Source organism: Enhydra lutris, unplaced genomic scaffold (assembly GCF_002288905.1).
Source record: "Enhydra lutris kenyoni isolate GAN:26980312 unplaced genomic scaffold, ASM228890v2 scaffoldscaffold9, whole genome shotgun sequence".
NCBI classification, from domain to species: Eukaryota; Metazoa; Chordata; class Mammalia; order Carnivora; family Mustelidae; genus Enhydra; species Enhydra lutris.
Window position 1 is genome coordinate 60,515,512 of NW_019154093.1, and position 21,514 is coordinate 60,537,025.

The 21,514-nt window shown below is 41.9% G+C and overlaps 1 protein-coding gene across 3 annotated transcripts in view; it reads left to right on the top strand.

Moving 5' to 3' along the window:
• Nucleotides 1-7,857, top strand: part of LOC111143025 (ATP binding cassette subfamily D member 3) — an 84,600-nt gene extending 76,743 nt beyond the window's left edge. Inside the window, exons 21-23 of one of the 3 annotated variants that reach the window (XM_022496439.1) lie at nucleotides 675-779; nucleotides 4,357-4,413; nucleotides 6,366-7,857. In XM_022496439.1, coding sequence (XP_022352147.1) covers nucleotides 675-779; nucleotides 4,357-4,413; nucleotides 6,366-6,443 — 240 coding nt within the window. In that variant the 3' untranslated portion in view covers nucleotides 6,444-7,857. The remainder of the gene's footprint in view (nucleotides 1-674; nucleotides 780-4,356; nucleotides 4,414-6,365) is intronic. The other 2 variants (XM_022496440.1, XM_022496441.1) reach the window with 2 other exon arrangements.
• Nucleotides 7,858-21,514: the final 13,657 nt, after the last annotated feature.

A 21,514-nucleotide genomic window follows, 5' to 3' on the forward strand; every position in this document is an offset into this window, starting at 1 on the left:
AGTTGGAATATCTGTTAGACAAAGGATCAGAGTAAATAATTCCCCGAAAATAAAATACACATGGAAAATAAGTGAGAAAGTGTTCAGCATTTTTGCTAATTGAAGAAATGGAAGCTATAACATTCTTGGTGTTGATTTTTACTATTTATAAAAATTAGCAGACCCTTAAAAATGAGCACATTTAGTATTAACCTCAGGGACACAAAAGGGTGCACTCAAAAATTATTGGTGTAAATATTAATTGGCAGCTTAATATTAATTGACATTACTTAAGCAATAAAATGTTCAGAAATAAATACATTTTTTCATTTAAGCCATCTGGAGTCTGAATTCTAAGATTTGGTTAAAATATGTACCCTCTAATCTTGTTTAGAGAACATTCTATAATAGTTTAAAACTCAACCTCATTTCATATCAGTCTTAAATGTTTTAGATTAACTCTTAACAGTAAATTTCCTATGTGTTACATTTTCCCCTTTGTTTGGGACGATAGTAAAGACACGTAGGTTTTGTTTCTTTTAAATATATTTCTCTTTTGGGGAAGTAGGTTTTTTGAGGTAAAATAATTTTCATTCTTGCTTTCCAAGATTCAATGCATATTTAATTTAAGGTAAATCTATTTTAGCTTATTAATTTCTGCATGTGATTGTAAAATATTTCCTTTTATGCTTCAGATGGCAAGATTATTTTATCATAAACCCCAGTTTGCCATTTTGGATGAATGCACAAGTGCAGTTAGTGTGGATGTGGAAGGTTACATTTACAGTCATTGTCGAAAGGTAAGCATTTCAGGTTCTTAGTTTGAGGGTCCCTGTCATTCTTGGTTTACTGTGTATCCAACCAAATGTCTATCCAAAGAGATTTCAAAATGACTATCAAAGGGTGTTCTATCTGCTTTAATAAAGATTTCAAATGATAATTAATGATATGAGTTTAAAAATTATAAATGAATTCTGTATATAATTCTCTTTGGCTGTATCTTAGATTTGAATACTGTATCTAAATTTACTTCTCTTTTACCTCATTCCCTATACTCAGAGTTAATAAACTGAGATATTCTTAATGTGTTCCATTAAGAATGAAACCTAAATATCTTTTTTTTTTTTAATCAGGAAAACTTGACAGTAGTCATTTGGTAGTTTCAGTTTGTCCTTTTTTTCCCCCTCCTCTGGCCTGGGCAACATTTTACCAGAGTTTCTTGTGGCAGCCTTTTCTGAGCTGTGTGTATTGATGATACCGTTCTTTAACTCTTTGGTAGTTCTGTGGTGTTTGTCATACCATCTATACTCTTGTTGGATTTGGAGAATAAGAGCAGTATATCCTAACTGTTTTACAGTGTTATGTAAGTAAAGGAAGTACAGGAGTCTTTTAACAATTTGTAAGTGTTATTGGGGGTTTACAGTAAATATGAAAGGTCATGTTGCATATTTACAGTATGAATTCGTACTGTTAAGAGTGTGGTCATTGATCAGCATCTCCTGGGAGCTTGTTAGAATGCAGCCTCTCTGGCCCTACCAAATTAGAGTCCACATTTTAACTAAATTCCCAGAGGATTCAAATGCACATTATAGTTTGAGAAGCATTGGTATAATGAGGAAAGAATAAATTTGCTACATGAATCTTTGTAGGAAGATTTTTCTGTACTGATTTTATTTCTTTAATGGTTTTCTATTCTTGAATCAGTTATGTTCATTTATAATATTTTTATGTGTCTGTTCCTATAAACTTTCAGATTTATAGGTATTGGAGGTGTAGTCTCTATTTGATCAGTGATTTAGAGGCTCTTTGGTGGTAGTCTTGACTGTGTGTTGTCCCCTTATGTTTAGTTATAAGCTATATGTCCCCACAAAAGATGCAATTTTCCAATAAAAGTGTAGATTCCATTTAAAAGAAGAAAATTCTTACGGGGTCCCCAGTTTCTAGTTTTAATTATATTCCTATAATAACAGTTGAAATGAGATATGAACTCCTTGAACTTAGAGCTCATTTACAGCCACAAAACAAATAAAAATTTACAAATTATGTACAGACAAAACACAGTTTCAATTTGGTAACATTAAAGAGACCTCTGATACTGTTTTGCTGAAACTAAATCACCAGTTTGGGATTTAATTATGGAAAGATACAGTCTGAGGTCCAGATCTTATATTTTGAATTTTGCTTATGTATCTTATTTAAGTAATTCTATCAGAAAGAAAGCTTTCATTAAACTGAGACCTGATCCAATTACTGTAGAATCATAAAAGATAGTACCTGAAGTGAGCTTTCAAAAAATCAAGTAAGTGGGGTTGCCTGGGTGGCTCAGTGGGTTAAAGCCTCAGCCTTCGGCTCAGGTCATGATCTCAGGGTCCTGGGATCGAGCCCCGCATCGGGCTCTCTGCTCAGCGGGGAGCCTGCTTCCCTTCCTCTCTCTCTACCTGCCTCTCTGCCTACTTGTGATCTCTGTCAAATAAATAAAATCTTAAAAAAAAAAAAATCAAGTAAGTGTACCATTGAAATGTTTTACTAATAACTTATTTTGTCATGCTGTTTGTAACCAATTTGAAAACTTTTCCACATGGCATCCAAAGTTATGGCACATTAAAAGTGTTAAGTGCGGGGCGCCTGGGTGGCTCAGTGGGTTAAAGCCTCTGCCTTCGGCTCAGGTCATGATCTCAGAGTCCTGGGATCGAGCCCCACGTCGGGCTCTCTGCTCAGCAGGGAGCCTGCTTCCTCCTCTCTCTCTGCCTGCCTCTCTGCCTACTTGTAATCTCTGTCAAATAAATAAATAAAATCTTAAAAAAAAATTAAAAAGAAAAAGTGTTAAGTGCTATCACTTTATTTATATATTTATTTATATAGAGAGAGTGGGGAACGAAGAAACAGAGGGAGAGAGAATCTTAAGCAGGCTCCACACCCAGCACAGAGCCCAACTTGGGGCTCCATCTCATAACCCTGAAGTAATGACCTGAGCCAAAATCAAGAGTCAGACACTTTACTGACTGAGCCACCCAGGCACCCCAAGTGCTCTCAGTTGAATAATCACTTTGTACCAGCAAAGTACAAACACAGAGTTGGGCACTTAAATCTCATGGTAGAAATGATCCAGAATATACTTAGGCTAATTTTTTAAAATTTATCAAAATTAAAATTAGAACTCATGTTGGAATTATCTGGATACTCAAGCATTTATCTCTCAGCCTGAAGAGATCCGTTTTAAGTAACTACGATCTAGAGCAGGGTTTCTCAGTCTCAGCTCTGTTGACATTTTGGATCAGCTAATCCTCAGTTGTGAGGAGCTGTCCTTTGCTTTATAGGATATTTGATAGCATATCTGGCCTCTGTTCATTAGATGCTAGTAGCACTCTCAATTGTGACAATCAAAAAATGTCTCCAGACATTGCCAAGTGTCCCCTGATGGATAGAACTCCTCCCCCCGCCCCCAAGTTGAGAACCACTGATCCAGAGCCTCTGCAGTTATATTGATTGATGGGTTGTTGTTGTTTTAATCTTTATTAGAAATCTCTGAATCTTTTTTTAGAGTTTAAAAACCAGTAAGGTTTTGGGGCACCTGGATGGCTCATTTGGTTAGGCATCTGCCGTCAGCTCAGGTCATGATCCCAGGGCCCCAGGATTAAGCCCCACGTCAGGCTCCCTGATTAGTGGGGAGTTTGCTTCTCCCTCTGCCCCTCCTCCTCATGCTCTCTCTCTCTCTCAAATAAATAAATAAAATTAAAAAAAAAAAATCCAATAAGGTCTCAAAACTAAAAGATTTTTCATTATTTTGTAGCATGCTTAATAGGGTAGCCAAACCTTGCCTAAACTAACAGAAGATATTTAAACTCTTATCTCAGTGTCGGTGTTATAACGTTGCTACAGAAACATTCAATTTTCTGCCCCAGAATTTTGCCCCAGACACAATCCAAAACAGGTTCCGATAAAGGAGTGTGACCCTGTATTTGAAAAACAGATCGACTGTAGACAGTACCATGTTGATTTAATTTTCCTGACTTTGACCTCTTGCTATTTTTACTATTCTTGTACTCTTCATATATTTTTCACAATAAAATAGAATCTGGGTCAGGATATATATTTTCTGCCCCAAACAAAATAGTACATTTAATGCTAGTACCTGTTAGGTTGGTTTTTTTTTTTTTTTAAAGAATTTATTGATATTTGTGTGTTTTTATTATGTGGTTGATGGTCTGTACTTTGCATTACCTTGAACATCGGCATCATTTGTTATTTTTTCTCTTTTACATTGATTTTTAATAATAGCTTCTGAAAACAGTCATTTTAATAGTTTAAATATGTAGATGAGTTTAATTTGTGATTCTGTGTTACTGATAAAAACCTAAATCATTTTCTTTGTATTAGGTCGGCATCACCCTCTTCACTGTGTCACATAGAAAGTCTCTTTGGAAACACCATGAGGTTTGTATTTCTTATATTGGATGGTATAGTGGAATTTTATCTCATTTAAATACTTGAATTCAGGTGATTATGGTTTTAGATTTCCTGGTGTATGTTCTCTTAGAAACATATAGCTTGAAGGACAAAACGTGATTCTAAATTTTCCATAAATATTGTAGTTATCAGTTTTGAAAGCTCTAATACATATTTAATAAGCCCTAGCTGATTGGAGAGAGAGTAGAGAATCAGTTAGTGGTTCTCCATTTTTAGAAATCACTATTGTATAATAGCTGACTAAAATTTACACAACCTTATCACAGCTATGGCTAAGTGAAGTTTTTCTCACCACTCAGTATTGACAGAAGGGAGTCTTAGGAAGGATTAGATGGCAGAAAGTTTAAGGACATTTTTAGTGAGATCATGGCTGTAAGGGGAAACTGAATAATGTCAGCTGTGTTTATCATTGGACTGTAATAAAACAGAATCATTGAGTAGTTACTATAATTTACATAGTCATTACAGTGAGGTTTGCACTGGTATGGATCCCTTATGTATCCTGGTGTTCTAACAGTGCCATTCTCAGTATGACAGTTCTTTTCAGCTCTTCAAGATCTTCATGATCAAACCCCAAACTAAACCCTGTTAACTCAACTCTTCCCTTCCCTCTCCTCCCTTTCCCTTCCCCTCTCTCTTTCTCTTTCCTTCCTTCTTCTTTTTCTTCCTTCCTAAATGATAAAGACATTCTAGGTAAAAGGGTTTGAGAAAAATTAGAACAAATATGCAGGGTATCTTGGTCCATAAAATACATACCTGATGGAGCAACTTTTTCCCCAAGTACTGAGCTGAATATCCTTGGGGGATACAGAGTGCTGTCTTTACCCTCAGTAACCCTATGGTTAAGATGATAGTATACAGATAAGATGAAAAGTAGGAGATTTGAACTCAGAAAACCTGGCTTCAAGCATGACTGTTCTGGCATCCGTTGCTTCCTTCATATAATAAAGTTATTGATCCTTGCCTTCCTGTCTCTTAGATTACCATGAACATCGAAGAGGTAGCCTCTGTGAAAGTATTTAGTAAAAATAATGGAATTCTGTATAGCTGTGTGACTTTTAAAGATACTTTTTATTCTTATAATTTTTCCATTAATTCTTGTAATTTGTCCATTTTTCAGAATGAAATGAGAAATTGAATAACTAATAATCAAAGCAGTTTAAAAAGTATCCAAGCCTTGGTGTTTTCTCAGGAGCTCATAAATATCATATCCACAGGGCTGTGAGAGTTTTTGGATTTGACCTCCCCTCTTCTTCTGGTGGGGGAGACAAGTGCAGAGTACCAAGCAGAGATTGTGTGACGGAGGCATGTTAATGTCAGAGGCCAGAATAGATAGAAGATGGGAAAACATATCTTTTCTGTAAATAAAAAGCTGCTAAATAAAACAGAAGTCTTTCTAGCTGTTGTCCTAAGTGTCTTCATAGGATGGGATATACAGGCATACTGTATAGCTCTTTTGCTCCTTTACTAAGACCACAAACAAATAAAAAGCCTTAAGTTAGAGGTTCCAAACTAATCCAGGAAACCAGATAAAGGAAATATTCAAGAATTCCCCGTTGATTAGGCTTATCCTTAGTGCAGTTCAGCCTGTGGTACATTGGATTGGATGTGGAGTTATGGAAGCATTCTGATATGTAGGATGCCTGTACATTTGTTTCCTTCAAAGTAATGAGGAATTTTGGTATTTTAGTTCTTATAAAGGAAAGTACTCTGTCCACTCCAAGCAGAATTACATTGTTGCTATATTAAAGAGAGTGGACTTCTTCATTTAGTCTTAACTTTCTGGGTATAAAACTTTTGAAGGTGTAAGTGGCTTAAAATAATTTCCATTTTCTTGTATAATAACCTCTGCATAAATTCCTGACAAAAATGAAATTATCTTAGTCATTGATTTTTTTCTCCCCACTTCTTTCCCATAGTACTACCTGCATATGGATGGCAGAGGCAATTATGAATTTAAACAGATAACAGAAGATACGGTTGAGTTTGGCTCTTAGAATCTGGAGAGCTGTTCTGCTTCAATGAAATCATTAAAGAACACACTTAGAAATACACAGTACGTTGTAAAATAAAGTTGAGCTTGGGTTTTTTTTTTTTTTTTTTCTTAAACAAAACAACAAATAATTAGATATGAAGTAATTGAGAACAAGTTGTTAAACCATTTAATATTATATAGGATCTTGCTAATTGTGTATATGTTGGTTTAATTATTAATATGTACTAAGAATGTCCTTATTCTTGTGGTTAAAAACCTGCCTAAATTAAATTGGGCTTAAATCAGTGTAACCTGATTCATCCTGGGATGTAAACCATTTGAAGTCAGCTAATTTGACTTTTATGGCTCTATCTTTTCCTTCAATGAAGAACCCTATTGAAAACTGGGGTCATCATTTATCCTGTTCTTACAAGATAGTCTTGAGCTTCATTTTCTTGTGCTCCATGATTGTAGGAAACAAATCATAGTATTTTATCAAAACGTATAACCCGAATGCATAATAGCATTTATCGCGCAGTGGCAGATTGCTTTAGCTGCCACCGTTATACTCATTCCTTGTATAGATCTTGGGGTACATTTGACTCCAGGAAAGCCATTTGAAATTTCTTTGGCTAAGTAATAAGTGTGCCCCTCTCAGTCTGCAGTATTGAGTTGTTCTGAGGGTTCTTTGTGGGAATATAACAGAAGTTTATGTGCAGTCTTGCTTACAAGGGGTGGTTACTATGTTTCACACCTAATCTTCCCAATGTTTGGGATATTAAGGCATAGAGTCCTTACATGTCAAGCTCAAGCTCTTTAATAAGAGTTTCAGATTTTTTAAAAGAATTGGATGGATCTGTGTATGTTAGAAGCCCATTCATTAGAAGTGTGGTGGTTACATTTGTTAAACTCCAAATGAGCCATAGGAATGCACTACATGAAGTAATGCACTGAGTATGCAATGTTATCACTGTCTTTGACTGTGATTTTATGTTTCAAAAATGTTATAATTACGCACATGGGTGAATTATGTTTCTTAGGCACTGGTTTATCTCTGTGAATCTTGAATAACTTTTTATATTTGGGTCATTATGTTGAACTATCCCAAGAGAAATTGATTTCACCTCACCAAGCCACCATTAATGACTTACATGTATTGTTTGCACAGGGAAAACTGAAACTGAATTTTGTCAATAAGCTAGATATGAAATCAGTTTTATCAGACTAGGGTTCAGAAATGGGCATTTTATAATCTTATTTCAGTATAACTGATTTTGTTTTTTTCTCACAATGAACTATAAGAATCACCGGCTACCAAAGTAAAACTTGATGTACTGATTCCATAATATATAACATTCAGTTTTTACCACTCTCTTTGGCAAACTTGTCTACTTACTTATTTTCTGTTCAGATTAAAAAGAATCAGTTATCCTGTACAACTTTTGCTTGTTCTTTTTATTCTGGTATCTAAAAACCGGGTAGTTCATACATAGTTCACATAACCTTGACTTAAAAAACACGAAAATAAATTGACATTCAGAAATCCCTTTTAGCACCCAAAGTCTCTTTTTCAAAAAGTATGTCAAATGTGATTTTTAGCAGAATGAATTTCTCTTTTAGAAAAGCCACATAAAACCTTCCGTGTGCCAGAGCACCTGGCTGGTTCAGTTGGTGGAGCATGCAACTCTTCATCTTAGGGTCATGAGTTTGAGCCCCACACTGGGTATAGAGATTACAAAAGAAAAAAAAAAAAAGTGAGACCCCCACAGACATCAGTGTACCTCACAAATGCAACCAAATAGCCAGGAGACTTTAAAAGATACTATCAGTCCTGGGAAAGATTTTAAGTTCTGGGGGAATTTTGAGATTTTCAGATTTCTAGATTACCCTGAACCTACTAGCAGTTGCCTCTTTATTCCTTCTGTAATGGATTTTTACCATCAAAAACCCAGTTGTGGTTCCTTTTTTTCTTTCTTTTAAAATTTAACAAACATTAAAGTGCTTCACTGTTTGAGGCATAGAGGAATATCCTTTTCCTGGAGAATCACCATATACACTAACATAATGGTGGTTCTGCGAAGACCTACAATAAAGAAGTCCAATGTTTCTAAAATATGATGACCGTGAAACATCTTTTTCCTCACAGTTCCTCTTAGCATATTCTGTAGGCCTCACTGGAAAATGGCAGCTTAATCTGAACAATAAGCTAGAGAATAAATTCCATTCATGAGCAACATACTGGATCCCAAGGGTACCACTCTGTGTTCTAATACCAAGCTTCTATTTTTCCTACAACAGAAAATAGGGGTGTAAACAACTACAGTGGTTTGCTGTGCATTAACAGAATAAAATGTATGTAGGGTTTGCCTCTGCAGGGGAGGCAAAATTTTACCTCTACCATCTTTGGGTTTTTGGTTGGTCCTGAGAATTAAGTTGACATAAGATAGGTAGATAGGAAAAACGATACACGTTTATTTAATACAAGTTTTAGGTGCTATGGAAGCCCTCATAAGGAGATGGCTCAAAGAAGTGGCAAAACCTAAAGGCTTTTTATACCAGGTTGAACAGAGAGAGGCAATTGTAGAAAAGTAAACTACGTGAGGAAGCCAAGTGAAGGTAAGAAATAAATAAGGTGTATGTAGAATTCTCTCTGTCTTGACCTGACATCCTTGATGATGAGAATGATACTTTCCTTCTGGTTTAGAGAGGACATCCTCCATATGGAGATGGCAAATATTAGCTTATTTTCAGGAAGAAAAGGGGGAGAGTCAGAGTGCCCTTCTTGCACCTGTTTGTTTGTTTTTTTTTCCTTATTTTTTAAAAAAATTATTAGAGCAGAAGCAGGAGGAGCAGCAGACAGAGAGAAGCAGGCTCCCCGTTGAGCAAGGAGCCCAGTGCTTGGTTCAATCCCAGGATCCTGGGACTATGACCAGAGCTGAAGGCACCACTTAGCAGACTGAGCCACCCAGGCGCCCCTGCACCTGTTTTTTTTTAAGTGTTTTTAGCTCAGAAACAGTGGTTACACCAAAGTGGTGTATTCTGGGGTGGCATATTGCCACCCTTCACCTTGTTCCCTTCTCTTAGTGATTAGCATGTGACTTAAAACTAGTGAGACTGTAGTGTCTGTCATTTCCTTATGGACTTCTTAAACTTCTAAACTTGGTGTTTAAAAGTATAATTTGCCAAAAGGCAGAGTGAATTCTGTCAGGTGAACTTCAGCATTGTTAGTTGTAGGAAACTGTTTACATCAGTCATTTTTCCTGTGTGAATAATTGAAATATTCTGACCCATAAACATACCATATGCATGTCACTTAAAAAAAATTGTAAACCAGTTTCCTCTGGGAAACTCTGCTCCTCCTCCCTAGGAGCAACCATTTTAATTGTCTTGTGATTGCATTTTTTCCCCTTATTTTTAAAGTAATATGCTATACAGCTATTTCTTGATAAATTAATTTTAGATACTTCCTATTGCCCATTTTGTCACTGGCCTGACCCCCTGAACTCAGGACTGACCTCCTGAACTCAAGAACTAATAGAAGCTTTGAGTTTTAGAATGCATAATTTTTACAAGCACTTGCCTTTAAACCTAATAGAGTTCTTTTATAAATGACTTTTTGCAATACCATCCAAATGTCAAAAATAACCACCTAGACAGACACACACACACACACACAAAACACCTTATTGTTATGATTTGTACTTTCCTTGACACCAAGTAACTTTATGGAAGCTGAGGGCCGGGTTTTGAACAGGGGTGTTTAATCTTGGCCCATTTCACAGGTCAGAGGCTCCAGAAATCATTTGGTCTCTTCTTTTCCTGAGACTCCCTTATGTTACATTTCTATTGGAAAGACTACCATTCTGGGTGTTCCATAGAGGAAAGGTGGTTCTTGTCTCAAGGAGATTCAACTGGTTCTTCTCCTATTGCTAAGGCCACAGGGGCTCCTCAGGGGAGATGAGGATCTGGTTTTCTACAAGGGGCACTGGAGTGATTTGGTTTTGCCATCCCACTTCCCTTTCCCAGGCAGTTAGAGCAATCTGATTTCCAGTGCCCCTCTTGCTTACAGCATGTGAAGTGATTGTAACCCAGTTTTGTGTCTGGTCTCTTGGTCCCAGGATTGGGGCTGGGACACTTACACATGGGGACTTCCTTTCTTCCCCTCAATTACCTCATGCAGACTAGAGCTACTGTCAGAAGGGCAGCTTGCCTTTTCATTTTCTTGTCTTCCTTTTCATCCTTTGTCTCATCTGTTATTGAATACCCTAAAAGCTGTCTTTGCTGAGTGGAATTAGTGTTGGGACCTGTTGCTAATTTTTGATGCTTTCTGCGGATATCTGGAGCACTTTGAGATATGATATAGGTATTAAGGACCATTTGACTAACTTGGGCCTTGGGGTCCCAATTTGTATGCCTTTTCAGACAATCCCACAGGCTTTCTGGGAAGGCTGATGGGTTTTTAAACAACACAACATCAGGTGCCCCTGACAAGTAGACCAAACAACCAGGTACCCAGGCTCTACTCAATTAAGTCCTTTGCGGGGGGTGGGGTGGGGTGGGGGGTGGGGGTGGAGGGTGTCCCTGCTCAGCCGGGAGTCTGTTTCCTCCCTCTCCTTCCGCCCCTCCCCCTCTCATGTTCTTTCTTTCTCTCTCTCTCTCTCTCTCTCTCAAATCAATAAAATCTTTTAAAAAAGAAAAAAATAAATTAAGGTCTCTAAGCTTTAAGAATTCTAATAAATGTAATTAGGACTACTGGGAATAATATGGGAAACAGCTATATATGCCAGGAAAGAAAGATGGGTGTTTTTCGTAAGCAAGGTATGAGAAATAGAAATATGCTTTTGTTGGGGGGAAAAGAAAGTGACTTTGTCCTAAAATGAGACTGGTTGTAGTATGGGATATGGGAAACTTAGGACAAAATCTGAATGTAAAAAGAGAGCTGTAGAAAGTCTAAGACAAAGGAATCTGTGGAAGGGAGTTTTATATTTTATATGTAATTGAGACTGAGGTGGGAATGAATGAGTTTTGAGTGTACACTGGTATAGGGGCCCCTGGCTGGCTCAGTCAGAGGAGCATGTGACTCTTGATCTTGGGGTCATGAGTTCAAGCCCCATCTTGGGTATAAAGTTCACTAAAAAAATAAACTTAAAAAACATACTGGTATAGGTTGGAATTTGGTTTACTTGTGATAAGAAATTGTAAACCAAGTTTTTTCTTTATCTACCCAGAAAAAATAGTTTCTATGCTTTGTCTTTATCAGGTCTTTGATTACTTAAGAAAATCCAATCTTCTTAATAATAAAAGAGCTAAGTTTGGTTAGCAACAATAACCCCCATAGAATCTCTTATTGCCAACTTGGTTAAAAGTTTTGTAATGATCTGCAATCCCACTTAGATGTGTACTTTAAAAGCTTCTGATGTTTGTTTGTTTTTTTTTTTCAAGATTTTATTTATTTATTTGACAGACAAAGATCACAAGTAGGCAGAGAGGCAAGCAGAGAGAGAGGAGGAAGCAGGCTCCCCGCGGAGCAGAGAGCCCGATGCGGAGCTTGATCCCAGGACCCTGGGATCACGACCTGAGCCGAAGGCAGAGGCTTTACTCCACTGAGCCACCCAGGTGCCCCAAGCTTCTGATATTTTTGACAACTTCTCCAAAAAATGAAAACTTTTTGACTAGTTAGGCTTATTTATTTGGTATGGAAAGCATTATCAACTAAGCAATGATAAATCTTCTTAGATTATATTGTGTGGGTAAATGCTCTGGCTGTTCCAGAAATTATCTAAAATCCCTGAAGTTCTAGTATGTCCCGGTATAATGTCATCACTTGTAATTCTGATTATGAGGTGTTGTGTGTCACAAAAATACTATAGCTAGCAAGGGCTACATAAGGTATCAAAAGAAAAGGCCCCAGTATCTAAGGAAGCTGTAAAATACTTGGAGTTTATTATGTCTGAGGGGCAATGAGGTAGGTCTTCCTCAGAAAGGAAAATAGCAATATGTCAACTCGCCCCACCAAGGACCCACAAATAGTTGTGTAGGTTTTGGGGAGTGACCGATTTTTGTCACATCTGGATTCCTAACTTTGCCAATTGCAAAACCCTCTAAGATAAGCTTTGTGGACCTGTGACAGACCTGTTTGAGTGAGATTAAAGCATGTGATCTAGTTTACTGCAGTCACAAAGATCTTGGAAGTGAACCCCTGTTCGATGCAGAAGAAATATGGATAAATAGGTTTCCATTTTAGGTGGGGGGTGGGTGGGGGGTGGGCAGGCCTCACTGAAAAGATAATACTTGAGTGAAAGTTGTAAAGGAAGTGAGGGAGCTGGCCATATGGATATTCGAGGCAAGGACATTTTAAGCCAAAGGCAGTGGTAGATAGGAAAACCAGGAGGTGGGCCATGCCTGGCCTGTTAACGTATGAGAAGTGGCCTCCCTGATAGCCCCAAGGATTCTAACCCCGGGTAGTCTCACCTGTGTATCATGTGCCCTCATGCTGAGTTCGTGCTGGCCGGGTGTGATGAAGGAACACAACAGAAGTGACCGTGTGCAGCGTCGGAGGCCAGGGCATCCAGGGCACTGTGGCTTCCCCTCTCCTGCTTGGATGGCTTGCTGTGAGGGAAACCAGCTCCTAGTAAGGACCCCCTGGTGGCTGGAAGGAAGGTCCCAGGCCCTAGCCTGGGCTGACTTGCCAGCCTGTTAGTAAGCCATCTCAAACATGGGTCCCCAGCCCCAAGGTTGCCTTCAGAGATACCTGCAGCCCCAGAGGATATCTTGACTGCACGTCTCTTGAATAATTCTGAGTGGGAAGTGCTTCTCAATCCCTTTCCGAATTCTTGACCAACGGAAAGCATGGCTTTGGTTGTGTTAAGCTGTCAGACTTGGGGATGCTTAGTGATGTGGCCCTGGAGTCCTAATGCCTTAGGAAACACTGAAGAGGCACAAATAATAAGGGAGTGAGTGTAGGGCAAGGAGCAGGGGATAAACTCAGAGACAGAGAGAGGGCCCAGATTATGTGGGACTTTGTAGGTTCATATCCATTGGGACGTCATTAGAGACATGAACAAAGGGGTGGACTTGATCTGGCTTAGGTTTTGTGAGCTCTCAGGCCCTGTGCTGAGGCACCGACAGCAGAGGGGTGGAAGCAGAGGAAGCGGGTGAGGAGGTCCTTGCCATAATCAGGTCAGAGGTGGTGAGGGCGGCAGGGGAGTGGCCGTGAGCGTGGTGAGAAGGGGTAGAATTCTGGAAGTATTTTGAAGGGAGAAATGATAAGATTTGCTGAAAACAATTTAAAAGATTGGACAGAACATAAAAAGCCACCTCTTCAAGGCATCCTAGAGCCAACATGTAGTGAAGAATTACCTAGGCAAGGCTGGGGAAAGGCATAGAGCTCTGAAGGAGAAGCAGGAAGCGCTCTGTCCCAGAGGTCATTGCGGAACCCAGAGCGGGCAGCTGAGAGTGAGAGGGGACCTTCGAATGGGGCTAAGAAGGGCCAGTCGGGTGCTGCCACGAGTGGGAGCTGCCGCATGCTTCCAGGAGCTACCCTGAAGGACAGAAGGGGCTCACCGAACCTGGAAAAAGACCCACGAAACCCAGACTATTAAGAGGAGCTCCCAGTAGGATAGGAGCTGACCCAAAGGCTTAAACTAAAACTCAGCTCCTTCCAGATGACCCAGATGAGGCCCTTTCCTTCAGGCTCTACTCCCCACGGCCGGATGCAGAGGTTTCTAGGGTTTGAAGCACACAGTGGACCTTGACCAGGTGGTGGAGCCGTCTGCCTATCCCTACACCCCCCACTGAAATCAGTCTCCACCACGAGAACCTGGGGTGGGGTGTACCTCAAGACGGGGGGAAAACCAGTCGCCACAGGCCCAATTACACCCAGTATAGACGGGACCCCACCTCTTGCAGTGAGCCACACATCTCTAAAATTAGAGGGGGGTCCCGCCCCGGACCCACCGCTGCAGGGTTGAAAGGCCGCTGCCCCTCGCCAGAACCTCGGCGCGGCGCTCGCACGACGGAGGACGACAAACACGCCCGCGAGCCACCGGCAGGATGGACACTTTTGTCTGTCTCATCCGCAAGGTAGGCGAAGCCCCCAGAGGTAGGGACGCTCAGTCTAAAGGATCCTGGCTCATGCTGCTCTGGTTTCTGCAGTCCTGTCTGCTGCAGGTCCCTGAGTGGCCTGCAGCGTTTTCTCTGACTGTTCAGTCGTGAGCGGCACAGGTCATTGTTAGCACCTGGTAGAACAGAGCGTTTTCTGGCTGCCTTCGATTTGCTCCTCGGCTTCTAGAGACGGGCTATGATGCTCTGAGCCTTCCGATCTTGAAATGAACCCGGTTCTGATAGGAGTCGTTGTCCCCGTTGTTCTAGGATATCTGAAACTAGCAAACTCCAGATACACTGGAGCGCCCTGGGGAGTGAAGTTCCCTGGAGAATATAAGTAGGCGATGATAGACTGGCTCTACACCACCTGCTAGTGGGAGGGCGTCCGGGCAGTACTTAATACTTCGTGTTGTGCCTGTAGTCAAAGTCAATATTAAGAAAATCTTTGATGGGATGCCTGGGTGGCTGTCGGTTAGGCGTTCGTCTTCGGCTCAGGTCATGATCCCAGAGCCTTGGGATCAAGTTCCTCATGGGGCCTCTTGCTCAGCGGAGAGCCTTCCTCTCCTTCTGCCCCTCCCCCTGCTCATGCTTGTGTGCGTGCACTCGCTCTCTCTCTCACAAGCAAATTAATAAATAAAAAAAATTTTTTTTTAAGATTTTTATTTATTTATTTATTTGACAGAGATCACAAGTAGGCAGAGAGGCAGGCAGAGAGAGAGAGGGAAGCAGGCTCCCTGCGGAGCAGAGAGCCCGATGCGGGGCTCCATCCCAGGACCCTGAGATCATGACCTGAGCAGAAGGCAGAGGTTTTAACCCACTGAGCCACCCAGGTGCTGCAATAAATAAAATCTTTTTAAAAATTAAAAGAAAATCTTTGATCAGGCAGCTTGGCTGCCTACCCTCAAACAAAGAGGAGGAGGCTTTCCTGAGGGGGACAGGGAGGCCGTCAGAAGGGCCCTACCCAGCGTCATGTGGTTCCTCTCCTTCCTGGGGCCCCTGGTAATCCTGCTTGGCTTACTACTCTTTGGAACCTGCATACTCAACTATTCGGTGCAGTCTGTGGCCAAGCGTAGAGAGGGTTGGGAGTAACACGAGGGGGCGAACAGCTAGGGGTAAAATCTGGTGACATACAGATCTCACACGAGGGGGGAAACAGTTCTCCTTTCTGAATCCCTGTGAGTACACGCCATGTCTGACAGGAAGAAGCTACAGAAGATGGCCCTCCACCCTGTGCCCCTCCAGAAGGAGGAGTGGAATAAAACCAGAGGAGGGATTTTGTCACCAGTCGGACCTCCTGAACTCAGGAAGCTCCTAGAAGCTTCCATCTCAGCATTACCTTTAGAAACTAACAAACTGATGGAACAGAAAAAGAAATATTTGAGGAAAACCCCTGAGCAGATGAATCAAAGTGCCAGAAATATCTCAGCCTCATGATAATGTTAAGATGACCCTCTGAAAATTTGTCCCAAGTCCTAATAAAAGGGAGCCTTCTGTCTCTTGTTCAGGGAGTCATGGCTTTGGGAATTATTCCCTGTGGGAGTGGGAGAGGGAGAAGCAGGCTTCCCACTGCGCAGGGAGGCCAATGTGGGCCTCGATCCCAGGACCCTGGGATCATGACTTGAGCTGAAGGCAGCCACCTAACGACTAAGCCTCCCAGGCACCCACTTGTTTGACCTTTTACCCTACAAACATGTGAGCTCTATAAATGCTGGGATTGTGCTCAGTGTTTTTCAATCAAATTCACAATGCTTGGCCCATAGTAGGTGTTTAGTATTAGAATAAATTAACGAATAAGTGAGTGAATTCCAGTATATAATCTTGGCTTTTTGAAGGCAGTTATGATCTAGAAAAGGAGCCAAGACAGGTAAAGAACTATTTTGTACAACATTAAGGGTCCTGTGGAGGAGTATAAGAGTATTGTGAGGTGATGGGGAGAGTGCTGGGAATCCAGGGAAGGAAAGCACCTGGCTGAGACCCAGGGAACATTCTGAGCTACTCTGAAAGGTGGGTACAAGCAAGGCACATGAGTCAGTGCAAACTGAAGCAGGAGAGCTTTTGGTCTTTAGAGAGCTGCAGATGAGGCAGAAGTCCTCAAAGTCTTATGTTTGGAAAATGACAAAATACATCATCGGAAAGTGTAATATTTGTAATATATTTGGGACTCTGCCTTTACTTTTGGCTAGGATTAGTACCTTGCTGAAATGTAAGTTCAGTAAATGATATCTTCTCATCAAGGCTGTGTAATTCTGTCGATAAAGTGTCTGTCTGCATTTTCCGCCCTGCACCTCTTACCCTGGATTTGTGAAATTGGGAATATGGACAGAATGATTGGGAAAGTACATAGAACAGAGCTTCTCCGACATTGGTGAGCGCACACATCATCTGGAAAATGCACATTCTGATTCGGTAGGTCTGGAGTGGGGCTTGAGAATTTCCATATCTCGCTGGCTCTCAGATGATGCCGAAGCTGCTGAACCCCGAGTATACTTGAAGTAGCAGGAGCTAGGGTGGAGGTCTCGCTGTGGACTAAAGAGACCCCCCACAGGTAGAGTTGCAGCACGCTGGAGAAGGTAGTTTGGTTTAATGATTCTGCCCCCACCCCACCCTGCTGCCCTGTGCCTTCATGCTTAATCATTTACAGGTATTTGGTTTTAAGACTCCTTTCTTTTTATAATCCAGTCTAGAAGCATCCGGGTCAAATTGTCAATCCACTCTGTGAACTGAAGGTGGCGCCACAATCTTAGTTATAAACCACACTTCCCTTTCAGGCTGCTGTGAGGGAGAAAAGCACACTGTGGGCCCCTCTAAATGTTACTTTTCTTTCTCTTTCTTTCTTTCTTTCTTTCTTTTTTTAAGATTTTATTTATTATTTATTTGACAGACAGGGATCACAAGTAGTCAGAGAGGCAGGCAGAGAGAGAGGAAGGGAAGCAGGCTCCTTACTGAGCAAAGAGCCCAATGCGGGGTTCTATTCCAGGAACCCAGGACCAACACCCAAGCATAAGACAGAGGATTTAACCTACTGAGCCACCCAGGCACCCCTAAATGTTACTTTTAAAATTCTCTGGTTTGGTGTATGCTCAGGGAACAAAAGTTACCTTGCAGATGGAGCAGACTTTTTTGGTAGTTTTTGAAAAATCACATTGGAGAGACAATGTTATGTCAAGAACCTTTTCCTTAAAGCTTTTTTCTTAGAACCCTATTTAAAAGTTTATTAAATTTTGCACATTCAACATGAGTTGCAATTTCTCAGTTTCCAAATTCCTGGATTTTCTTTTTATTTTTTTAGTATTTCTATTTCCCCACAGGAAAAGTGTTATTTTTAGTTGTTCATTATTGAGGCTCTAATAATGGTAATCATGTAAATGATTGAATGAGGCTAAAATGAGCTGAAGAGCTTTGGGCCAATTAGTGTACTTGACAAACGAGAAAACAGGCTTCCCAATTTCACTGAAGTTCTCTTGAGAGAGTTTCTGTTCCTTGCAACGGGAAAAATACTAACAGACTCATCTGTGACAAACGTTCTCCTGGGCAGGGCACAGCCTGCGGAAGGAGAATCTTATCTGTGCTTTATGTATTATTTTGATTTTAGCCTCACAGCAGGCTGCATTCTGACCTCTTCAAGGGCTAGACCATGTGGGTCTCTAGCTACTCTTATTGTAGTAAAAAAGAGACTAAACCAGTGGTTCTCAAAATTTATTGGGCATTAAAATTACTTGACTTCTCAGTACAGCACGGATGGCTGAACCCTATCTTACACCACTCAGAAAAAATTGACTCTACCTCTAAAATACCCCAGTTCCAGAGATGCCTGGGTGGCTCAGTAGGTTAAGCATCAGGCTTAGGTCATGATCAGGGTCTTGGGATAGGGCCCTGCCGTGGCGGGGGGTGGGTGGTGGGTGGTGGGGTGTCTGTGCTCAGTGGGGAGTCTTCTGGTTCCTCTCTCTCTTCTCCCAACCCCCCTCTTAGCTTATGCTAGCTCTCACTCTCTTTCTGGAATAAAGAAATAAATCTTTAAAAAAAGAATACTCCAGTTACAAAAGTTAACCTCCTCCTCAGCTATCCCACTAACGCCAGCCATTCTCATCTCCTACTGGGTTATTTCGACAACCTCCTAGCTGGAGGCCTCCCTATTCCCACGTTGGGTCCCTATATCCCATTTTCCTCAGAGCAATCATAGCTATCCTTTTAAAATTATATATTATGTTTTCAGGGGTACTGCTCTCAACCCTCCAAGAGGACTCTGGGGTGGGGGGAGCTGGAACGATTCCAGATTAGAGTTAATCAAGGGGAAATGCTCACAAGGTGTGAACAGGCGCACTGAAGCCGCAGCCAGTGTGAAGGTTGGCGTGAAGGTTTCGCGCTTAGAGAGGGAGTGCGAGCCCGATGTCGCAGGTTCCCCTCGGTCCTCACCCTCTCCTACTCTAACTGGCTTTATCCCCCCCCCCCCCCCGACTTCTCCCCCTGCCGCCCAGGGGCCCTGGGCCCTGCACCAGATGCAGAGGGAACAATTTTCCTTAGGGTTTTCTACCAGGTCTCTCTGGGAGTTCCAAGAGAAAATGGGCACGGTCTTTTGTGGGGATCCACGAAGGGCTCAAGGAAGACGCAGGTAGGAGCTGGCAGGGGTCTCACCCCCTCCCACCCCGTCTCCCCGGGGCTCCTCCTTCTCCCCGATTTCCCGGGGGGCTACCCTGGCAGCAAGAAGCCCAAAAGGCCGTTGAGTTCAGGCACAGGGGCGCCTGCCCAGCCCGTTCCTGGTCCCTCCTCCACCCCTGCTCCAACCCTGCTCCAACCCCCCACCCCTGCTCCAACCGGGTCGCCCACCCCCACCCTTGGCCTTGCTCCCTGCTCTGGAGCCTCAGGGCCCTGCGGTGGTACAGACAGCGGGACAAGGCCCATGGATGCAGCAGTTGTAACTTTCTTCACTTTTTTAACCCTTGATATAATTTTAATTCAGGCTCCCTTTCCACCAGCTGGTAGAAACCCTCCTGCGTGATTTGGCGATTCCCTGGAACATCCGCTTTTTCCCTGTGGCCAGCCTGCCACCCCCAATGCCAGGGTTCCTGCCTCCAGGTCCCTCCACTTCCCTCCGGCTAGCCTTTCCCTCCAGCCTGGGAAATCTATGCTAGGCAGAGATGGCTGGGCTGGAGGTTGGGGGAGCCTCACTCCTACTTGTTGCCTGTCCTCAGTACATCTGCTGGCTGTGCACTAGTCCTGTCTGTCCAGGCTGCCCTGAACCAGAGCAAACCTCATGTCCCTCTGCTTTCTGCTTCCATCTCCCCCATGAACACTGATCATACAACTTCGGACTAAGTGGGAAGAAGGGTCAAGGCTGAAAGGATCCATCCAGCCACATGGTTGAAGGGCATACAGCAGGATAGAATGAAATGATAGAGCCATGGGCTTGGCTATATTTCACAGAGAATGATTATTGATAGACAATAGGTTGGAGCACTAAGGTGATCCAACATTTACAAATTGAGGATGGTGTCCAAGAAGCAGGAAATGAGGAGGAAATCCAGATGAGGGCTTCTATCAAGTCAAAGAAAGATTCATTTTTTTTTTAAGATTTTATTGATTTATTTGACAGACAGAGATCACAAGTAGGCAGAGAGGCAGGCAGAGAGAGAGAGAGGAGAAAGCAGGCTCCCTGCTGAGCAGAGAGCCCGACGCGGGGCTCGATCCCAGGACCCTGAGATCATGACCTGAGCCGAAGGCAGAGGCTTTAACCCACTGAGCCACCCAGGCACCCCAAAAGATTCATTTTTTAAGGTAGAAAATAATACAGTATGTTTGTGTTCTGATAGAAATAACTGAATGGAAAAAGCTATCTTTATAGTCCAGCAAGCAGGGATTATTTCAGGGCAAAATCATTTAGTAGTTGGGAGGGCATGAACACAGACATTTACAGTATAAACGTCCTTCTTCCTCTCTGTTTATACTCCCTGGTCAGTGCTTTCCCAGCTTCAGTTCAGGTGCTTTTGACAAAAAAAAAACCTGAGCCAAAGCTTACTTAGACAATTAAGTGGCTTATATCCTGTGAAAAGTCCATGGGTAGGGAGAACTTCAGGCAAGGTTTGATCCAGTAGCTTGGTGACTTAGTTTCTTTCCTTCACCCTGCATTGCTCTCCAGTGTGTTATCTCCAGCTGAGGCTGGCTCCCTTTGTGGTCTTAAGATAACTGCCCGCAGCTCTGGGGGCCACAGGTTTCTTCATTATATTCCCCAAGAAAGAGCGTGCCTGCAGTCCCAGAAAAAGCCCTGAGATTCATCTTTCCTAGATGAGGTTAGATCCTGTGCCTAAACCAATGTCTGCAGTAACAAGGAAGGAATGTATTGAATGGCAAAGCCAGAATCACCTAGATCCCCAGATGAAAAGCAGGGGCTATGGGATGGGGAACAAGTGCCCACTATAAGCTTCTGAGCTAAAGTTACATGGTAACAGTAACAAACATCAGGCAACCGTTAGAGAAGAAATAACACCTGCTAAATACTCATGTCTTAGAACAAGTAAGAATTGCATTTGGGAATGAGTTTATCTCCTATTTCATGAGCAGGGATAATTGTTCCTTATTTTACTTAAGAGACAGCTACTTCAATTATAGGTCATCAGCTGTAACTAGGGTAAAATGTCTTTGGATTTCACAAGTACTGACTACTTATATGTAAGTCAAACTTATTCAATAATTTGAGATCGTAAAGGTCTATTTTCAAAGCCTGAATGTTTGTTTACTAACAGTTAGCTTTATGATACGTCGAGGGCCAGGATAAGTAATGAAGTATAATTTGGCCCACAGGAGGGCAGCAGTTTCTGGATACCAGGAAAAAATTAATAGGCTTTTCTGCTCCGAGTACTACGGACAGTGTGGATTTTAGCAGCAGGTGTTCAGTCTCAGCAATAAGGACAGGTGGAGAAACACGAGACTGGGGACTCTGAAAATATAATCTGAGGGTTTTGGAGGGCAGGGGGGTGGGAGGTTGGGTGAGCCTGG